General features: G+C 36.3%; 1 protein-coding gene across 1 annotated transcript; it reads left to right on the forward strand.

The window, feature by feature from the left end:
- nr6a1a (nuclear receptor subfamily 6, group A, member 1a) lies at nucleotides 1-22,513 on the forward strand. The gene is made up of 6 exons (XM_073819124.1): nucleotides 1-137; nucleotides 14,255-14,485; nucleotides 16,883-16,938; nucleotides 20,761-20,927; nucleotides 21,938-22,147; nucleotides 22,255-22,513. The coding sequence occupies exons 1-6, from the start codon at nucleotides 122-124 to the stop codon at nucleotides 22,511-22,513; spliced, it is 939 nt and encodes a 312-aa protein (XP_073675225.1). The 5' UTR covers nucleotides 1-121.
- The last annotated feature ends 513 nt before the right edge of the window (nucleotides 22,514-23,026 follow it).

Below are 23,026 nucleotides of genomic sequence, written 5' to 3' on the forward strand. Positions count from 1 at the left end.
GGAGAGGAGGGAGCAAAGAGAAACAAGAGGAGGACAAGGAAAAGAGAGTCATGAGGCCTACGCTCTTCCTGAGGAGGATACATGTATGAATGGATGACAGGGAGACCAGGAGAGACATGAGATGGATTCGTGGGAAGGTAAGAGAAAACTGCAAAAAGGGAAGAGAGAGCAGATTCAATGCAGATTTGTTAGCAAGGCTGAGCTGATAGCAGATTAATTGTGTAGCTAATTAATGTAAAGGCAAACCTGCTAAAGCTAACAGCTGTAGGAAAAACACGACTGTGCATTTTCTCTTTTTGAAATTAGATATTAGTAAACCCAATATAGCCACATTTTAACTTTAATGTCAGTCACTTCTAGTTATTTTATCTGCTTAATGCTGCAAACTGCTGTTTGTTGTCATCATATTTTAATTTATGATCTTAATCATGAACAAACTAGTCTGTAGTGCAAATGATGAATCATATGCATTGCATATTCACCAAACAAGGCATTGTAATTGTGTATACATTGTGTTTTAAGTCAATTTTACTTCGTATCTACAGAAAGGAAGCGTATTTACTGTAGGATTTGACTGTGAATGCGAATAAAATGGAGATTTAAGCTTAGCTACCCATTTCTAGATGTTTATTCAATTGACCTCAGATAAATCACCTCAGGTTTGGGTTTGCGAAACACTATTTGGCATTCATATTGAGATGTTTTGCTATGAGATTTATTGGCTATGTTTTTATATTACACGAGTCGTTTTATATTCTGTAAAGCATCATCCACCCATCTTCCCTCTCGCTCAGGACTTCAGTTGTGTATTTAGTGGGTTTACGGCGATCCTGTGTGCGCTCTGTGGTATGCGGGCTGTGGCCCATCTGGAAAAGGTTTTCTGTGCGAGCAGGCAGCTGTCTTCATGCGATGCGAGCGGGGGTCAGCGAGGCTCCACCACGCTCATCTGGTTAAACCCCCGATACATTCGCACAACCCCCATGCAACGCCCCCCGCGTGGGTTTATCACTGTAGCCCAAACTTCACCCCTCAGTGCTCGAGATTTTATCAGTTTGGCCACATAATTGTATCTCGGTTTGCTAGATAGAAAAGATAGACCTTTTTAGTGCAGTAGCATTCGCCACATTAAAGGTCAAAAAGTATTGCGTCTTAAAGCGGTCATCGGGCGGCCTTGGACTTTGACACCCTTTAGCAACTCCTTAACAAAACTACTAGTATCAAATCAATATCTAGCATTCGCCACATTAAAGGTCAAAAAGTATTGCGTCTTAAAGCGGTCATCGGGCGGCCTTGGACTTTGACACCCTTTAGCAACTCCTTAACAAAACTACTAGTATCAAATCAATATCTTCAACCGCTCGTCCTTCCAAAATGACAGTGTGTGAGAATTGTTTGTTTCACCTATTGTTCCTCAAGCTTGTTTCATTAACAAAAACGCAGAGTTGAGAAGTGTGATGTTAGTTTTCTGTCTGGCCCGTGTTAGTTTTAAGTCGAATTTTAAGCCTACCAATGACATTCCTCAAAGGCTGGTGTGAAAATGCGTTCACATAATGAGGAAAGGTGTAAACGGCTCTACTAGTGTCTGCCTCATTTACTTATTTCAGGTGCTTTCATAAAAAACACCTTTCGATAAGCCGATGCCTGAATGGCATTCAGAAAGAGTGATCTTGTATTACCTGGAGGCTTGTTTGGGAACAAATCAATCGTAGCACCTTGCATCTTTTATGTGGTTTGCTTTGAGGCTAATTGAAACAGCTTAAAGAAAATCTTCACACATTTATATAATCATCTAAATTATCCAATTATGAAGTAGTTTCGTAATATTTCATATAAGATTCAATGGCATGTTTCAGAATGAATTGAACACATCTGCTGCTTTTCATGTTGTTGCTTTTATATCGCATTATGTTTAAGCCTGATTCAAGCTTAGTTAAATAAGAGTTTAGAATGTAAGTGTGTTAGTATTAAATTAAATATAATAAATTAAATATACATTTTTAAAATATTATATTACGTTATTTGGTGCCATTATATAAGCCATTGCCACTGCTTTTAATTGTTTAAATAATAAAATAATTAAAAATGTAATTTTAATAATGCTTTTAGTATTAAATTAAATGGATAAATTAATTATAAATGAAAAGAATGCTTAAGAATATTATATTATAATATAATATATTATTTAGTGCCATTCTGTTAGCCATTAGCCACTGCTTTTAATTTTTTAATTTCAAATAAATTAAAAATGTCATTTTAATAATGCTATTACTATTGCATTCAATTAATAAATTAAATATAATTTTAAAGAATACTTAAAATATTATATTATTATATAATAGGTGACCCTGATCTATAAAACATAATGGTACATTTTTTGAAATTTTCGGAATAAATAAGCTTTCCATTGATGTATGTTTTTTTGGTATAGGACAATATTTAGTCGAGATACAACTATTTAAAAATCTGGAATCTGAGGGTGCAAAAAAATCCAAATACTGAGAAAATCGCCTTTAAAGTCCAAATTAAGTTCTTAGCAATGCATATTACTAATCAAAAATTAAGTTTTAATATATTTATGGTAGGAAATGTACAAAATATCTTCACAGAACATGATTTTTACTTATTATTGGCATAAAAGAAAAAAGCAAGAATTTTGGCTATGGCTATAATTATGACTGGTTTTGTGGTTCAGGGTCACATATATATTTTTTTATATAAAAATGCAATTTTGATAATACTATTAGTATTACATTTAATTAAGTTAAATATACATTTAAAGAATACTTAAAATTATAATATTAAAATATAATATATCATTTGGTGCCATTATATCAGCCATTAGCCACTGCCTTAAATGGTGTCGGCCATTTAAAACCCATATTGGCCAACATTAGCTGTTGTTATGCGTTCTTAACAAGCGATTATGATAAGAAGAGGAACCTGGGCGGCGCTTTAAGAGCACTGTGGCTTTGTGGTTGAATTTGAATGTAACTCGATTGCAAAAATGCCACTGTATTGTACTAAAGGGTGAATATGTTCAAGGGTGGTATGTGAAAACACTATTGTGTGTGTGAGTGTGTGGGGGGGAGCTGAAAAGCCACTGTACATGACTCCTCCTTCTCCTTCTAATCCTATTCTCCTGCCACCCATCTCCCCTGTTATTGTTTCCAACAGAAGGGGGTGATCTCTCAGGGTCTTCACTCATCCCTCTGTCTCCTCTTCCTTCTTATTCCTTTCTCTCGTCTCTGCCGCTCCATTTTTCCATGCATTTTTTCCCTGGGCTCCATTCGTCACTCTTCCATGCAGGAAGTCACCTCTGCGGTGGAGGGGTGTTTGTGTGCTCATACACAAGGGGGAGGGGAATTGAGGCGATGTGAAGATCAATAATGGTAGAGGACATCAGGGAGTACAGGTTCAGCCATTCTGGGCTAAATTTAGCAACTAAAACCTGTTCAAGAAGTGGCCTTTCTGCTCAGCAACAAATGAGCTTGTATCAACATCTACACTCTCGAAAATAAAGGGTTTTCACAGTGATGGCCTAGAAGAACCATTTTGTTCATAGAACAGTTCCTCCAAAAAGTGTGAAGAACAATTTAAAAATCTAAAGATTCCGCTATTTAGAACCTTTTATGGAATGGAAAGATTCCATAGATGGAACCAATAATGCTCCAAAGAACCATTATTTTGATTTTCTCGTGAAACAAACTCCAATAATCTTTATTTGCAACTTCAGAAAAATGATTTTTGCAGTGTTCATCACTTAAACCCAACTAGCTCATCTTGTGCTGAGATCATTAAATGTGAAGCTGATTCACACTTAAAGCCTGATGATGTTTGTGTTCATTGCTTCTCATTGATTTATCACTGCATCTGTTTGTATTCACAAACAAGGCCTGTACACTCTTTAAAATAAAGGTTTTTTATTGGCATCAGTGGTTCTACGAAGAACCTTGAACATCCGTGGAACCTGTCAAATTCAGAAAAGGTTCTTTATAGTTGAAAAAGTTTCTTTAGATTTTTAAAATGTTCTTTGAAATGGTTCTTTTAGGAACTATTCACTGAAAGGTTCTTTTTGGAAACCAAAAATGGTTCTTCTATGGCATCACTACAAAACCTCCTTTTTAAAAGTGTACTGTAGCTGAAAGCCTGATTTTTACTTCACAGAAATGAAACTAAATCTCTTTTCCCTCATTATACACCAGAATTGTATGTAATTTGATGAGCCACACAAATTTGAGGCCTAAAAATAGTCTCATGTCTCATGTTGTAGACTTATTGAAGCTCAAATTTTCAGAGCTTGACTGTATTATTTTGTTAACCCACAAACCCAGAAAGCTCTGATCTGGTGAGCTAAGAAAAACATCTGCCCTTGCGATGAGGGATCAATAGGGCTCGGTGTCTTGTGTAATGTTTGCAAATATTTCAGGTTTTGATGTGTTTTATCTGCTGATGGCTTTTATTGATTTTGTTAAGCTAACTATAGATGCTACTGAGAGGCCAAACAATGCCCAAGATGTTGAAACGCAGCCATGTGGATGAACGCATCAATATTCTGATGTAACTTCACTCCTCAGTGTCTTTTTAATTGCTGTTTGGCTGTAAGGTTAAAATTTTCGCTTTTGTTTCATCGAGGATTCAGATAATTGGCCTTTGGGTGGTTTCATGTAGATGTTGAAATACATGATGATAAAATAGCTCAGGATTTAAGTCTCTTTTGCTCACCGTAGCTGCATTTAGTTAATTAAAAAACAGATAAAAATCTTAAAATTGTGAAATAGTTTTACTATTTTAAATAACTGCTTTCTATATGAATATTTTACAAACATATAATTTATTTCTCTGATGCAAAGCTGAATTTTCAGCATCATTACTTCAGTCTCCAGTGTCACATAATCATTCCAACATGCTGATTTGCTTCTCCGGAAACATTCCATCTCATTATTATTGTTTTATGAAAACATCCTTATTTTATTCACCCCAAACTTTTGAGCTGTATTGTATAAGGGCACCATCTTTAACATTTCAAAATGCGAAAACCAACTAAACCAACTGAATGGGCTGTTGTCAAACACATTTACATTAAGCACAAATCTTGTTTTAGAGCTCCTGGATTAATTTGGTCTATGTAAGCAGAATCGTTTGTTTTACATTAAGACCGAACCTCGGTGTAATTACCACATGCTAATTCCTGGCCTCTTGTGATGGTTATGAGATTACTACAGTGAGCAGGTCAAAGGGGGAGGGTGAGCCGAAAGTCTTCTCATTCTTTCTTTCATGCTTTGGGTTGGAGAAAAGCTGAGCTAGACATAACTGTGAAAATGTGGAGCTCAGACGATTAACATAATACTGTCCACGGGGCGGTTAGGAGATCCGAACGGGATGGGGAACAAATTACCATTTAACCAGCAAGTCCGTGATCCGCCCCAGATCATGAATTGCCTTGCCATTCATTAATTAAAATAAGATCTTAATTGATTTATGTATCACTGCAAAAAGTGAAAGGTCTGCATATAGATGATAATGTAGGAGGAAGAGTTGAGTGGAAAAGTACAGGAAAGCCCCCTTCCCACCTCATGTCCGCTCAGCTGGGATTGATTGTAATGGAAACGAAAGACAAAGCCCTCGTAGAGAGTTAGACCTCTGTCTTTTTCTCTCTCCCCATCCTCCGCTTTCTGCTCGCCATCATCTGTTCTGTCCTCCCATCCTCCACTGCTCAGACACACACCTGCCCAGACACATGGCCACTGGCCTGCCAGAGATGCTTTACATTAAACATACACATCCTTATTAACATTCACAACTGTAATTAGAGATTCCGTTATTGCCACTAGTGTAAAATGTGACCCTGGACCACAAAACCAGTCATAAGGGTCAGTTTTTGGAAATTGAGATTTATACATCAGCTGAAAGCTTTCCATTCGTGTATGGTTTGTTGGGATGGGAAAATATTTGGCTGAGATGCAACTGTTTGAAAATCTGCAATCTGAGGGTGCAAAAACTCTAAATATTGAGAAAATCAAAGATGTCCAAATGAAGTTCTTAGCAATGCATATTGTTAATCGAAAATTAAGTTTTAGTATATTTACGGTAGGTAATTTACAAAGTATGTTCATGGAACATGATCTTTACTTAAAATCCTAATGATTTTTGGCATAAAAGAAAAGTTGATCAATTTGACCCATACAATGTATTTTTTGGCTGTTGCTACAAAAATATACCTGTGCTACTTAAGTACTTAAGTCACAAGTAAAAATACATTAACAGAGACAGTAAAAATTAGTGGTGGGCATAGATTAATTTTTTAATGTAGATTAATCTCACTGTAATCTTGGAATTAATCTAGATTAAATGGCTAATTTGAATTCTGCCGAAGGCATTCAGAATATGTGTGCTACCCAAATAATGACTAAAAGTAAGTCTTTGAGAACAGGTTTCTCAAGCCAGGTGGCGCATTAGACCAGGCGCTCATCTCCTGTTTCCAAAATGCAAACTGCTTGACAATTGCATTTACAACACAATTAACTATACAAATTTGTGTAACCAACTATTCCTACACTGCATGTACTTCTGCGTAAAAGGCTGCACGACGTGCGCGTTGCAGTTAAATACACAGACGCGCACGGGCATGGGTATCTGCGTGCGTAGTTAAACTGCGTTGCTTTTAGAAGCGTCAATTCAGTTGTTGCATATAGTTTAATGTCTTTATTTCGGGATTATCAAAGTAAATTATAACTCAAATTTGAGATTTTACTGGGGCACAGCAGATTTTCACTGGGGCACGTGCCCCAGTAAAAAGGGTCTAGCAACGCACCTGCCCTGAAGCAAACCCGGCGGCTTCATAGCTGCATCCATGTTAGCACGTCTCGTTTGATGTGGTAATTTCACAGTAGGCATACACACAGGTTCGAAGACTCGTTCTCGCCCCCTACAGTGCAATTCGGCTAGGTGTACATCCGCGCTAAAATATCAAGGTGAAAGTCATCATATCTTACGTAGTTTAGACCCAGCTCCCAACCCAACTTTGAGAATAGATTAACGGCGATATTTTTTTCATCGCCCGATAAGAGTCTCACGTTAACGCAGCACATTAACGCCAATGACGGCCCACCACTAGTAAAAATCTAGACAGGTAATGGTGCCTAAAGTAAAATGGTGGTAAATATCAAGTTTACATTTTTTGCTGTAACCATAACTGTAGAGTTAATATGATATTTTGATAATTTCATAGTAAGTGTTAAATTATTAGGCTGCATTTGCTTGTTTAAAAAAAAACAGTACAACTAATATTGTGAAATATTAATACAATTTAAAATAACTGTTTTCTATTTGAATATATTTTAAAATGTAATTTATTTCTGTGAGTCAAAGCTGATTTTTCTTCAGGAATGATCCTTCAGGAATTATTCTAATCTGCTAATTTGCTGTTCAAGAATTATCATTGTTGATCAGGTACTTATAATTAGTCTTTAAAGAGTCTTTATTTGAAATAGTACTATTTTGTAACATAAATGTCCTTACTTTACTGTACTTTTGTTTTTCTGTGCTGTCAGTCACATACTGATATCATGGTCACTGTTTAAACTGCAGGATCTGCATTTCCTGCTTGTGGTAAAGTTTGGAATGAAACCCAGCCTGACCTCAGGGTAACAATGCAGGTTTTAATAGGTGCAGTGGGGGGTCTGAGCCCTGTGTGTGTGTGTGTGTGTGTGTGTGTGTGTGTGTGTGGAGGGTGGGGGACACAGCCCAAAGCAATGAGAAAGATCCAGATCAATGTTTAAATCTGACTTTTTCATTCTGCCACATTCAACACGCCTCTCAGTCACTTGAAATGAACAAGTAAACAATTGCATAAGGGAATGAATTTCAGTAAACTAGTCAAGAACCTGTCATATTTCAGCCCAAATCAAAAGCAATAAATAAGAGAAATATTTTGATCAGATGTTTTTTTTTGGTCACATGATCCTTTAGAAATCAGTTATCTAATATGCTTATTTTTTTTATACATTATATCATTCCTTTTTTGTTTTATTTTTCATTGTGGACTGGGATATTTACCATGAGATTTCCAGAAGGTGAGGCAGCAAACTTACAATTTTTTATTTTTATTTTTTACAAATTCATAATTATTTTTCAAAGAATTCCAGAAGCTGACATTTTCCCCAAACAAGCGTGGCAGTTGGTCTGGAGCGTGCATGTGAGTGGCAGGGCCGAGTGAGACGGGGCGGAGGGGTGTGAAGTGACGCTGTGGGATCAAGTGTGTGAAGGTGTGAGAGAACTCCAGGTTTATAGGGTGGCCATGCACTTGAAAGAGAGGGCGACAAATTTAACCAATCAAAGAAGGCCGGGTGTGAATAAAGGAAGCCAGCTTTGGAAGCGGTGTTTTCTCATTAAAGGAAGTCAGTCATTTCACATACACTGGTCAATAATTTATGGTTTCAAATGCCTCCTGCATAACGTAACATCTGCCAGGAATTCCAGGCAAATGGTTTGGGGTAACAAGGAAGGGTCAGTGTTACAGTACCGCATATGGGCGTCCTCTCCATTTGACAAATATGTCACCAAGGTATGAAATCACAGCTGAAGTGTATTGAAAACGCAAATGCATTTGACTTTTGTGCTCAGTATGTATTCATTTACTCAACCAACAAGTGTCTTGCATGTCACATTTATTAGGGTTGACTAAACACAAGCAGTCTATAGCAGTAGATGCATCAGTTTTACCACTGATAAATGGTAAAAGTGATATTGTGTAGTTTTGAAAGGCTGGTATAAGCTTTATCTGACAGCAAACTTTTCTATGCGTGTCTCCTGCGGTCCAGTATAGTAAAGCTCTCAGTATGTTAAAGTTCACCGCAGGTATCTCAATGCCAATGTCATTCAGATGGTAATAGTGCAAAGCTTTTAGAAGTCTCCTATTCTGCATTTAACAGATAGGTCGTTTTGCATATTCCCACCCAGTGTCTCTCAATGGGAGACTAAAAGGGACACAAGACCCACCAAGTAGGGCTAAAAATATAGTGGCTCAATGTCATTCAGCCTTTTGATGATATTCGGCATCAAGTGCGTTTTTTTCCTAGTAAAAAATTCATTTTCCACAAATAGACAAAAACATCAACAATATCCATTAATTTGAAGCTTAAGAAGAGAAATAACAAGAACAAGCAATGTAGAGTTTTTTTGTTTTTTTTTCATCAATTAAATATTGGCAAGCCCTGGGTCCAAATAATTAATGGTTCCCAAACTTGTAGAAAAGGTCTTGTCCTAGAGCGAATTACACATGTAAGGACATTTATTATGTTTTTCAGTCAGATGAACCATAATTTTGAAAGAAACAGCTATTTAAATTTTAAAATGTTTAATACAAGAAATAAAATTTCACCATGATTTAACTATATGAGCAAAATTTGTTTTTATATGAAGGTATAATTATTTTATTTTTATTTATATGGACCAATATTTAAAGTGTTGAATTTAACAAATGCAATAATATACATAATGTGTGTTGCTTAATACCATGTAGTTTATAAAATAAATTCAAGAACTCTGTTCAGAATTTTTTTCCTGAAACATAATACATGAAAAGTGCACAGATTCACTGAATCAGTTCATTTGAACTGGTTCACAGATATGAATTAAATTCAAATGAATTGAACTTGTGCCATTTTAAACATTTTAATTTATTAAAACCTTACAATGTTTGTTAATTTTCTATCAAAAATGCACCATTCGAAAGTTTGGGCTCTTTAAGATTTTTAAATGTTTCTGAAAGAAGTCTCTTTTGCTCCCCAAGGCTGCATTTATTTGGTTAGAAATACGACAACAGTAATATTGTGAAATATTATTACAATTTAAAATAACTTAAGATAATTTAAATATATATTTTAAAATGTAATTTATTCCTGTGATGCAAAGCTGAATTTTCAGCATCATTACTTCATCGGTAGTCTGCATTTTAAACATTTAATATCAGACTGCTTGCTGTTCTTGTTCTTGTTCTTGTTCTTAAAGCACTACCTTTACTGATGAAACTAAATGCAAGGAAAATATTTACACAGATTATTTTCCTCCAGCAGTCATCTGTCTGAAATTCATTAGTCATCTATCAGTTTATTTGTAAATCATTTCAAATGTTTGTAAGCAAACACTCTTGCTTCGAGTCAAAATATGCACCTTTAAACCCTCTGAGAGACTAAACATTGTGTTTGAAGTAAGACTGAAAGCCCCACACTTAACACTCGGATAACCCTCGACTGTATCCGTGCACTGTTGACCCCTTCTCAGTTCGCTCGGCTCCTCAGAAAACACTGAAGCGCCACAGCATTGAAAGCCCACAGAAAGGCGGCCGAAAGAAAAGGCAGCATTTGCACTGTAATCATACTGTCCTATAGAGGAGTAAAAGGCATGTCAGATGGTATGAATGGCCTGTTCTTGACTCTGCTGTAATGACGGGCCCGTGGAACTCCCTCTCATATTGAGAAAGAAAAGGCGCTGGGCCATGACCCTGTTTTTTATGACTTGAACTCTCTGTTAATGGTCCACAGCCCCGGCCCCGCCACATTCTCCGTCAGCAGCAGTGTTTTTCCTTTTTTCCCCTCGCTCTTTCACGCAGAAACGATCCTTGTTTGTGTTTATCCGTTCGACTTTCTGCCACGCTTTATCCTGGCATTTCTCCTTCAATCACCTGTAGATCTACACTATCACCTTTACACAAATGGAAATATGTAGTGTTTATAACGCTGATAAGCCTGAATCGTTTTTCATATTTAGTTTCAATTAATAAACATGGTTCAAGTGATCACGCTGCACGCTGCTGTATTAGCCCTGTAAAGCTTGACATGAAATAATACTAAAAACTGCTTTAAAAAAAATATTAAATTTGATACATGAGGCTTTTATGGCTCATATAGTACAGCGACAATATGGAAAAAGCAGTTTTATTCAGAAGCCCAAACTGAGCAAAAATATGTGACCCTAACCAAAAATAAAATGAAATTCTGGTGGCTTGTCGCATTTTAGCTTGAATTTTCTACAAATTATATATGGGTAATCATGTAAACATAAGTTGCTTCAGTCTAGTAAACCATAATCTCGAAATATTACTAACAGTATGTGAACCTAGACCACAAAACCAGTCTGCAATAACCAAAAATGCATTGTATTTGTCAAAATTATCATTTTTTTCTTTTATGCCAAAAATCATTGGGATATTAAGTAAAGATCATGTTCTATGAAGATATTTTGTAAATTTCCTACCTAAGAAACTTAGGTTAAGAACTTCATTTGGACAATTTTTAAGGCAAGTTTTCTCACTTTTTTTTTTTTTGCACCATCAAATTCCAGATTTTCAAATAGTCGTAGCTCGATCATATATTGTCCTAACAAACCATACATCAATGGAAAGCTTATTTATTCAGCTTTCAGATGATGTATAAATGAATTTCAACAAATTAAAAATTTAGTTTTGTGGTTCAGGGTCACATATAGTTGTTCTTAAGTTACTCCTATGTTTGTTATAGAAAAATCAGTAAAGACTTCTAAACAAAAAGGGATGCATTTTTTACCATTTTAGTAAAAGGCCTTTAACTTGATAAACTTTTGAACTTTTAATAGCATCTGATTCTGATCTGATTTTGCATGACTTTTTCTACCTCTCTCAATTAAAAAAGTTTGATTGAATCGTTCAAAAGAATTGGTTCAGTACAATGATTCAATTAAGTGATCTGTCTTTTAGACTGCTTCTCACTCTTGAGTTCAGTCTCACCCTGTTGCACTTCTCTGTGAGGTTTATTTAGTCTTGAAAAGGAGCAAAAATGTTGATTGTACAGCTTCATTAGGCAGCAGATGGGGGGGGGGGGGCTGGCTTCGGTGTTAGCTGATCTCATAGGTCTGACCGCGGGCGAGTGGGACACGGGGAAGTTGGGGAGGAGGAAGAGAGGGTTAGTGTTTCCGCTGCTCTCGGTTTGAACCCTTTCTTTGCTAAGTCAGCCGTGACGCCACAGCCGCGGTGAGCAAGCACATTCCTCTCAGCCATGCCATTCACCGTTACCATGGCACCCACGCATCTGTTCAAGGAGCCTGTTTTGGAGCCGGGGGAGGGTGTTTGTGTGTGTTACAGTGTTTGTTTGTCTTGGTGGGAATAGGGCCTTTCAGTCTTAATTGTTTTTAAGTTCTAAAAATAAAACCTGATGATTTGTTGGAAGTATTGTGATTTTAAAATGAATTTAACTTATCTGAAACATTTCTGGGTAAAACTGGATATTCAGTGTGGAAATAAATGCTGAAAGTTGAAAAGTAGGTGAAGAAATGAAAGGTTAATATTATGTTTCTACACTACGGAAGCCCGTTTCCACCACTGAATTAAAAAAAAGGTAATTACTGATTTTTTTCTGAGAATTGTGTCATATAAACTCACAATTCTTCTTTTTTTTTTTCCAAATTGTCATATAAACTCGCAATTCTTTTTTTTTTCTCAGAATTGTGTCATATAAACTCGCAATTCTGACCTATTTTATCAGAACTGCTAGATATAGACGCACAACTATGAGTTTTAAAGTCAGAATTGTGGAATATGAACTCACAATTGCGAGAAATAAAGTCAGAATTGCGAAACATAAACTTTCTCAAAATTGCAAGTTTGTATCTTGCAATTCTGACTTTTTATCTCAGAATTGTCATATAAACTCGCAATTCTGACTTTTTATCTCAGAATTGTGTCATATAAACTCATAACTTAATAAAATTGCAAGTTTGTATCTTGCAATTCTGACTTTTTTTCTGAGAATTGTCATATAAACTCGCAATTCTTTTTTTTTTTTCCAAATTGTCATATGAACTCGCAATACTTATTTTTTTTCCAAATTGTCATATGAACTCGCAATTCTGACTTATTTTCTCAGAACTGTTAGATATAGATGCACAACAGTGAGTTAAAAGTCAGAATTGTCGAATATGAACTCACAATTGCAAGAAATAAAGTCAGAAAAAAAAGGTTTTTTCTCAAAATTGCAAGTTTGTGTCTTGCAATTCTGACTTTTTTCCTCAGAACTGCAAGTTATAAAGTCAGAATTGTGAGATATAAACCTTTTTTCTTAAAATTGCAAGTTTGTATCTTGCAATTCTGACTTTTTTTCTCAAAATTGTGAGATATAAACTCACAGTTGCATGTTATAAAGTCCAGTTCTGAGGAGAAAAAACTGAATTGCAAGACTTGTAAGACAAAACATGCAATTGTGACTTTGTTTCTCTGAATTGCAAGTTTATATCGCAATTGTAATTTTTTTGTAATCTCTTTCTGAGAAAAAAAGTCCGAACTGAGTGTTTGTATCATACAATTCTGAGACAGAAAATCACAATTACCTTTTTTTATTTTTTTTTATTTAGTGGAAGAAATGGGCTTGCATACTACTCCCACACAGCCCTAGTAATGTCAGAAAAAAGTTGAAGAGTTCATTTGCAAAAACAAACCACTCAGTTTTTAACAATTAAAAAATTGCATTCCAATTAATCACAGTCAAACTGCAGTTGGGTTGTTTTGATTAAGTAAAAATAACTAAAAAAAAAAATACAATAAAACAATATGATAATAAAAAAACATGATTACATTTTTTTGTTGTTGTTTTTGCAAATAAACTCTTCAGTTGTGAATAATTGAAAAGATAGTTGTTGTTGTTTTACAGGGTCACTTTTGATTTCATAGTGTTTCTTAATCATAGTTCTGATTCACTTTATGATGTTTTATAATGCTTTTGCATATAAAAATAATTTGATCTCTCTTTTCTCTGGAAGAAAAGTGAATTTTTTATTTAGTTTTAATTAAAATGATTTATAATATATTAAAAATATAATATTTTAAACTTTTGAACTTTATACTCTTTAATCCTGAAAACAAATGCATGACTGTTTTTACAAAAATATGAAGCAGCACAAAGTTTTCAACATTGATAATAACAATAAATCTTTCTTAAGCATCAAATCAGCTTGATTTTGATTTCTGATGGATCGTGTGACACTGAAGACTGATGATGAAAAATCAGCTTTGCGTCACAGAAATAAATTACATGTTAACATATTCAGATAGAAAACAGTTATTTTAAAATCTAAAAAAAATATTACCATTCAAAATGAATGTACAGTTGACAGTCATTTAAATAGTGGCCAAATAATTGATCTAAAATACACAGAATGCATTCAGATGCACTTGTTTATGTCTACATATGATGGTCCTAATGTCTGTATGTTTGTGTGTTTCTCTCAGATGACCAGGCTGAGCAGCGCTCTTGTCTTATTTGCGGAGACCGCGCCACAGGACTGCACTATGGCATTATTTCCTGCGAGGGCTGCAAGGGCTTCTTCAAGCGCAGCATCTGCAACAAGCGCGTCTACCGCTGCAGCCGCGACAAGAACTGCGAGATGTCGCGCAAGCAACGCAACCGCTGCCAGTACTGCAGGCTGCTCAAGTGCCTGCAGATGGGAATGAACCGCAAAGGTGAGAGATGTCAATGGAGCCAATACCATCATATCTTGCTTAAATATATACCTAAAACCAGCTTGAAATGCTTTTGCATGTTTTCTAGCTGGTTCAGTCTGGTTGAGCAGATGGTGGGGAACAAAGCTGACCTGGACTTGAGCTGGTTTACCAAAATACAGCTTAAACTAGTATGACCTGGTCTAGTTTTCTTCCACAATAGAGATCAGCGTGGCTGGCTGATCAGCATTTACCAGCTCAAACCGGTCTCAACCTGAGTGGAAATTCGAGCTTGTCTCATTTGTTCTGTTCAACAGGGGTATTAGTTAGTCATTATGGTGCTGTTAGGAGAAGCTGGTTTTACTTTAACATGTTAAAGGTAGTTTGGAAACAAAAACAGTTGGTGGAAAATACATTAAAACAATCACCACTGCCCTCTAGTGATCATACTAATAATACACAAAGGCTGAGCTCACAATGTGCCTGTAATTTACATACATCTATGAAAAACAAAAGCACACGCTATAGATATCAGCAGTGACAGAGTATTTCATCTTTTACTGTCGTGTTATGCTTGGGTTAAGATTGAGAAGCATCCAGGAGATGATTCAAAGCTCTCATGCATTTGTTTCCCATTCGCACAGCATACAAGATACTATTTATACACAAGCTGCAGCTCCCTTGAGAACCATATAGGATACTCCTCTTAAGATAGAATTTCTAAAATTGGTAAATGAGAAGCCTTCCAAGTGAGATGAGAAGCCCTTATTAAAATATGTATGCTTAAGCATAGTACTTATTACAGAAATAATATACTACATAATAATATTACAGAAATAATATACTACATAAGTGCATTTTAATTGTAATTAAATGAAAATATACACCGGTTTTAAATTAAATGAAATGCAACAAGCTACCCTAGTTAAAAAAAAACAAACAAAAAAACAATGCCATAATTTATTTAAAATACATTTATTTCATACTGTATACTTCAAATCCATTCACATATTTATTGACATATCACTGAAGATTTACTGATATAAAATTATGTTTAAACTTATATTTAAAAGTATTTGCTTATTTCACAATGCGCATTTCTTAATATTATTCCTAAAATGTGTTTTAATATCACTATTAATAAGGATTGTATTACATAAGATATGCAAAATATTTAAAGTGTACTTGAAGTAGGCTATACTTGCAATAGCTTTGCACAATAACACATACTTCAGTATATTATTATTTGTAAGTATATTATTATTTGTAATTCAGCGCTACTTGTGCACAATTAAAGTTGTTTCAGTTTAGCAGTTTAAGTATAACAGTTTAGTATACCAAAAGTACAATTCCAGGGTATTTTTATTATGCACATAAATATGTAAATGTATTTGTAGTACACTTAGCACAAAATAAATCTATTTCAAATACATTTTAGTATTTTTTTCACTAGGGCAAAACATTTTTTGACCATCTTTGTGTAATTTCATATTAACCTGCTTAATGGAGTATGGTTAAAGTATTGCAGGATACACTTCACTTATAGTATATTAAAACCTAATTTAATGGCATGTCAATTGAAACCTGTATGTCATGTATTTAATTATTTGATCATTTTTGTAATGGTGAAGTTGCATTTTAATACAAATATATTAACCTTAAATGTAAGTATGTGATTTACTATGTAAAGCATGACAAGTTATTAAAACTAAATCATTTAAAATGTACTCTAAGGTAAAATATTTAATTTGCCATTATTACAAAGTGCACTTTTTAAGAAACATGTCTATAAACATATTATATTATCTGCAAATACATTTTAAGTAAACTACAAGTGCAAGTCAACACATTATAACACATTTAGGCTGTTTAATCTAATTAAATGAGACAGATTTGGCAGTTGAACGTTTAATAAATAATGAATTAATAATTTATACATTACATCTCTGAAATCTGTTGTTTCCAGTTTATAAAAGCAAAAGCCAATCTGAAACTGTGCTTTACAGTGATTTCACCACAGTTAAGGGGGTAAAAGCTTTTTTGTGGACTTAAAAGATTGATGCTGAAAAAATCATATAATAGGTTACTCATCAATAGCAAAGAAGTATTTGCAATATCCAAGCAATATTTCCTATCCACCTTCATCTGTACTTACATTCTAGATAGATTTTATAACGTCTGCTTTTCTTCCCCAAAGTTTTTGTGTTGTTGAAATCATGCCGCAATTGTGTTTATTTTCTTCACCAGTTAACTTCTAAATTGACTACATGAGGCATATACAAACCAATTTATCTGTAATTTCCATTTAAATGCTGAAAAGAGGCGAAGCATTTCAGATGCGCACAGAATTTCTCATCTCGAAGGTAAAATTCTTTTTAAATGGACATTCAGCTCATTATTTGGTTTTGTGTTTTTCAGCAATCAGAGAAGATGGCATGCCGGGAGGCAGGAACAAAAGCATCGGTCCTGTACAGGTACCTTATAACCCCTCATTCGCTTTCATCACCAACACTTTTCTTTCAAAACAAATTTGGCTTTTTCTGTCTGATGTGAATGCATGCCCTGATCTGTGTGCTTTACTGCTCTTCTATACTTGTATATCTCTTCATTAAGACTTTTTAAAAGTCAGAAATTAATTACTCCGTTCCTGCCCTGCCATTCATCTCCAGTTTCTCATCAGTCTTTTATGCCTCTCGTGTCCACCGCGTATTAAAGCAGCAGCGCTGTTTGCGTTCATGCCCTCTCCAGGCGTGAATGGAGGAAATAGAGCTGATTAGTTTTGGCGCAAATGAAGACGAGCGGAATAGCGTTTTGGGATAAATAGCCCAACGTGCCGATAAATGCCCTTGTGACCTCAGCGTAATTTAAAGATGTTAATTTGATTAGAGGAGTCGCTGTTCTCAAGGCCGGAGCACCGGTGAATAGATTGCCTTGTCATTCTTCACATTCATTGTCAGCTGACCTCATAAAATCATTGTGTTCAGCTGCTTTTCTGCATTTGCGTGAATAGCAGCGTTAGGTGAATTCTCATATGAGGTAATATGTTTTTTGTGACCCTCGACATGCCTAATAATCTACAACTTGCCCTTTGACATGAAAGTTTGTTGTGTAAAATGTGATGTATTTTAGATAAAATGTAACTTCGCCTTGTGTTTCTCCGACATCATGCTGATTAGACTTGAGGCTCCATTGAGTACATTCAGTGAGCAGTACTAGTGTATAAAACTGTTTACCCTAGTGAGTCATTTTTATTGTATTGTATTTGACAGGAGAAAGTGGGTATAAAGACTTAGCTTTGTTAGTCCAAATAGTGCTCTTGTTCACACCTGATCCCAGCACTAGAGACCGCCATCTTATTGACTTGCCCTAATTGCCTCTGAAAAACACAATAGCTGGTTGCTTCACCTTACACTGAATAAAGCACTGTTAAAAATGGCTTGAACCCATCAACTGTTTCAAAAAGGTATTTTTTAGCGCACGACCTTGACTTAAATGCTGGTTTGTCTCTTTCTGTCATATTTGTATGAAAAGCGAAAACCCGTTCTATGGTCTAAATTGACTACAGGATGGAACTGACAAAAATTTAAATTCTGTCATCATTTACTCACCCTTCACTTGTTCCAAAAACTGTACGTGTTTCTTTCTTCTGCTGAGCCAAAAGAAGATATTTTGAAGCAGTTGACAGTTTTTTCATACTACAGTCCTGGCCAAAAGTTTTGAGAATTACATAAATAATGGAAATTGGAAAAGTTGCTGCTTAAGTGTTTATAATAGCAATTTGCATATACTCCAGAATGTTATGAAGAGTGAACAGATGAATTGCATAGTCCTTCTTTGCCATGAAAATGAACTTAATCCCGAAAAAAAATTTCCACTGCATTTCATTGCTGTCATTAAAGGACCTGCTGAGATCATTTCAGTATCGTCTTGTTAACTCAGGTGAGAATGTTGACGAGCACAAGGCTGGAGATCATTATGTCAGGCTGATTGGGTTAGAATGGCAGACTTGACATGGTAAAAGGAGGGTGATGCTTGAAATCATTGTTCTTCCATTGTTAACCATGGTGACCTGCAAAGAAACGCGTGCAGCCATCATTGCGTTGCATAAAAATGGCTTCACAGGCAAGGATATTGTGGCTACTAAGATTGCACCTAAACCAACAATTTATAGAATCATCAAGATTTTCAAGGAAAGAGGTTCAATTCTTGTTAAGAAGGCTTCAGGGCGTCCAAGAAAGTCCAGCAAGCGCTAGGATCGTCTCCTAAAGAGGATTCAGCTGCGGGATCGGAGTGCCACCAGTGCAGAGCTTGCTCAGGAATGGCAGCAGGCAGGTGTGAGCGCATCTGCACGCACAGTGAGGCCAAGACTTTTGGAAGATGGCCTGGTGTAGAGAAGGGCAGCAAAGAAGGGCAGCAAAGAAGCCACTTCTCTCCAAAAAAAAAAAAAAACATCAGGGACAGATTGATCTTGTGTGGGGTTGCTTCTCATCCAAGGGATTGGGCTCACTCACAATTTTGCCCAAAACACAGCCATGAATAAAGAATGGTACCAAAACACCCTCCAACAGCAACTTCTTCCAACAATCCAACAACAGTTTGGTGAAGAACAATGCAGCACAATGGAGCACCGTGTTAAAGGCAAAAGTGATAACTAAGTGGCTCGGGGACCAAAACGTTGAAATTTTGGGTCCATGGCCTGGAAACTCCCCAGATCTTAATCCCATTGAGAACTTGTGGTCAATCCTCAAGAGGTGGGTGGACAAACAAAAACCCACTAATTCTGACAAACTCCAAGAAGTGATTATGAAAGAATGGGTTGCTATCAGTCAGGATTTGGCCCAGAAGTTGATTGAGAGCATGCCCAGTCGATTTGCAGAGGTCCTGAAAAAGAAGGGCCAACACTGCAAATACTGACTCTTTGCATAAATGTCATGTAATTGTCGATAAAAGCCTTTGAAACGTATGAAGTGCTTGTGATTATATTTCAGTACATCACAGAAACAACTGAAACAAAGATCTAAAAGCAGTTTAGCAGCAATCTCAAAACTTTTGGCCACGACTATACTTTGTGAGCTACTGGTGCTACCTGTTGCTATATTTACCGCAACACAACTCGGAAAATAAAATACTGATAAGATGACTACAGCTACTGAAAAAGCTTACAGGTGGCAATGGATATAAGATGGATATGGATATAATGCTGTACCATCGATTTTTCCCCACAAGGAGTCTAAACGCTCCAGATATCAAGCGAAATTCATGCTGAGAAACTCTGTGGCTGCGGCGTCATGACAAGCGTTAGCATGTTTACATTCTGCCAGGATGGCATCTAGCGTTTCTTGTCTCTGCCGTTTGTAAGCTCTTTCAGTAGCTGTGGTCGATTAAAAGCCTCAAAGGCATCAGGGCTAAAGTGGAGAGAACAAAGACGCGGGTCTTTGGGAAGTTTAATTCGGCATCTTCCCAGTCTTTTCTCTTTTTCTTATCACTAAGTAAAGCAGTGAAGACTTACACCTGACAACAGACTAAACAATAACAACCAAAGGGCGCATAATGTGGTCATAGTATCAGTATTTTATTTTGTGTTGTGTTGCGGTAAAAATAGCAACAGGTAGCACAAGTAGCTCACCAAATGAGACCATTTGACGCCATCAAAATAATGGCACCCCATCCAAAAGATGTATAAAACAATGTGGATTTTTTAAATAATGTAAATATTTAATGGATTTTCTGCAACATATTTGTGACCATGGACCAGAAAACCAGTCATAAGGGTACATTTTTTAAATTGAGATTTTTACATCATCTGAAAGCCGAATAAATATGCTTTCCATTGATGACGTTTGCTAGGATAGTACAATATTTGGTCGAGATACAACTATTTGAAAATCTGGAATCAGAGGGTTCAAAAATATCTAAATACTGAGAAAATCGCCTGTAAAGTTGTCCAAATGAAGTTCTTAGCAATGTTCTTAGCAATGTATATTACTAATCAAATATTAAGTTTTAAGTTTTTATATATTTACGGTATGAAATGTCTTCGTAGTACATGATCTTAACTTAATATTTTTTAAAAAAAATCTACAATTTTGACCCATACAATGTATTTTTTGGCTATTACTACAAATATACACATACTACTTAAGACTGGATTTGTGGCCTTGGGTCACATTTTAGTAAGAGACAACATTAAGTCATACAAGTGTTAATACACCAGGTTCCCTTCAAACGTGCGGTTACAGTAGAGAATTTTCGCAAAACAATTTTTCACAGCATTGATCAAAAATTTCTTTGTGCAGATTTCCGATGAGGAGATTGAGCGGATTATGTCCGGACAGGAGTTTAAGGATGATGCCAACATGCCGGAACACACTTGGGGAAACAACGGCGACAGTGATCACAGTTCCCCTGGCAATGGCGTCTCCGATGGGAATCAGCCTTCACCTGTATCCACACTTTCATCCAAGTGAGTATTCCCTGTAAAAACAGCAGTTTGTGCAATTCTGTATGGGAATAATTCACAAAACGCAAAAGGAAAATTTACAGATTAGATTACATTCAGATTACATTAAAGGAACACTCCACTTTTTTTGGAAATAGGCTCATTCTCCAACTCCCCCCGAGTTAATAAGTTGATTTTTACCGTTTTGAAATCCATTCAGCCGTTCTCCTGTTCTGGCGATATCACTTTTAGCATAGCTTAGCATAGATCATTGAATCCTATTAGACCAATAGCATCGCGTTCAAAAATGACCAACGAGTTTCGATATTTGTCCTATTTAAAACTTGACTCTTCTATAGTTATATCGTGTACTAAGACCGGTGGAAATGCAAAGCTTCAATTTTCTAGGCTGATAAGATTAGGAACTACACTCCCATTCCGGTGTAATAGTCAAGGAAGTTTGCTGCCGTAATATGGCCGAAGCAGGAGCAGTAATACCACGCAGCACATGTGCAAATGCTAAACTAGCTGGGAACTAATTTCTGATAATACTCCGACTGCTTTGGCCATATTACGGCAGCAAACTTCCTTGATTATTACGCCGGAATGGGAGTGTAGTTCCTAATCTTATCAGCCTAGAAACTCGCTGCGTTGCATTTCCACCGGTCTTAGTACACGATATAACTACAGAAGAGTCAAGTTTTAAATACAACAAATATGGAAACTCGTTGGTCATTTTTGAACGCGATGCTATTGGTCTAATAGGATTCAATGATCTATGCTAAGCTATGCTAAAAGTGATATCGCCAGAACAGGAGAACGGCTGAATGGATTTCAAAACGGTAAAACTCAACTTATTAACTCGGGGAGAGTTGGAGAATGAGCCTATTTCCAAAAAAAGTGGAGTGTTCCTTTAAGAGTACATTTAGATTAGATGATTCGAAAAGCTTTCTTTGCATTTGCCTCATAAAGTAAATACAGTATTGTAACCTATATTTCTTTTTCCTCTTTCTTACCATTTCTTTTCCACTTAGTCGCTCTGTGGAACTGAATGGCTACACCGCTGCTTTGAGGGAACAGTACATTGGCAACGCAATGGCCCAGCACTACCAGTTCCTGCCTCACCTGTTTGGGTATGCCGCCCAGCCGCGGAGTCTTTACCCCCAGAGTCACACCCTCATCAGCCAGCTGGTAGCAGCAGAGGAACTGGCCCCACTGGGCACACCCATGCTCATCGAGGAAGGGTAAACAATAACACCACCTCATTCATTCAACAGTCATTATATACGTTTTTACATTCATAAAATGTACAAATCCTCACTTAATGATTTATTTTTTTTCTTTTGTGCAGGTATCGGGTCACTCAGGTGGAGCTGTTTGCGCTATTGTGTCGGCTGGCGGATGAACTTCTCTTCAGACAGATCTCCTGGATCAAGAAGCTTCCTTTCTTCTGTGAGCTGTCCATCGAGGACTACACACAGCTCCTGAGCGCCACCTGGCAGGAGCTCATCCTGCTGGCCTGTCTGACAGTCTACAGCGCCCAGGTGTTGGGCGATCTTGCCAACGTCACCGATAAATATACACCATCAGACGACGAGCTGCAGAGGTGAGGAATATAGAGCTTATGTTGCACACCTTTTATTGCCTGATCTATGATTTTCAAGCACTTTGCCTATTAGTTTGCATCACTAATAATAACTGATTTGAACCATCGGATATCGCTAATAAGAACCTGGGCTTGAGAAATAACTCATTCCTGCTCTAGAGCTTTTTGTGATCCCTACTATAGTGTTAAATCATGGTAGTTTGTCTGTTCTCCGTGCTTCAGGTACTCTCAGGCATCTTTTTATGGAGGTGGAGATTACTGTGTGTGTATGTGGGAGAAAGGCAGAGTAAAGCAGACATGTTATGTCTGTCTGTCTCTCTTTGTAATAAACTTTTTGAGATGCACTGTGGTGATTTTCAGATTTTTTTTTTAGTTTTCACAGGTTATATAATGTATATAATTTTAATGTAATTTTATAAAATATATATTTTAATTGCAAATATTGTGTAAAATAAGTGTTTGTTTAATTTTGATTTACATTTTTTTATTTAATTGTTCTATAATTTATAGTTTTTTA

The sequence above is a fragment of the Garra rufa genome, chromosome 15 (assembly GCF_049309525.1).
Source record: "Garra rufa chromosome 15, GarRuf1.0, whole genome shotgun sequence".
Taxonomy (NCBI): Eukaryota; Metazoa; Chordata; class Actinopteri; order Cypriniformes; family Cyprinidae; genus Garra; species Garra rufa.

What these genes read in the sequence shown, in the direction of transcription:
- nr6a1a (XM_073819124.1), top strand. An exon ending in GATGGGAATGAACCGCAAAG is followed by an intron (nt 14,486 to 16,882) that starts GTGAGAGATGTC and finishes TGTGTTTTTCAG; the next exon opens with CAATCAGAGAAGATGGCATG. An exon ending in GTATCCACACTTTCATCCAA is followed by an intron (nt 20,928 to 21,937) that starts GTGAGTATTCCC and finishes TTTTCCACTTAG; the next exon opens with TCGCTCTGTGGAACTGAATG.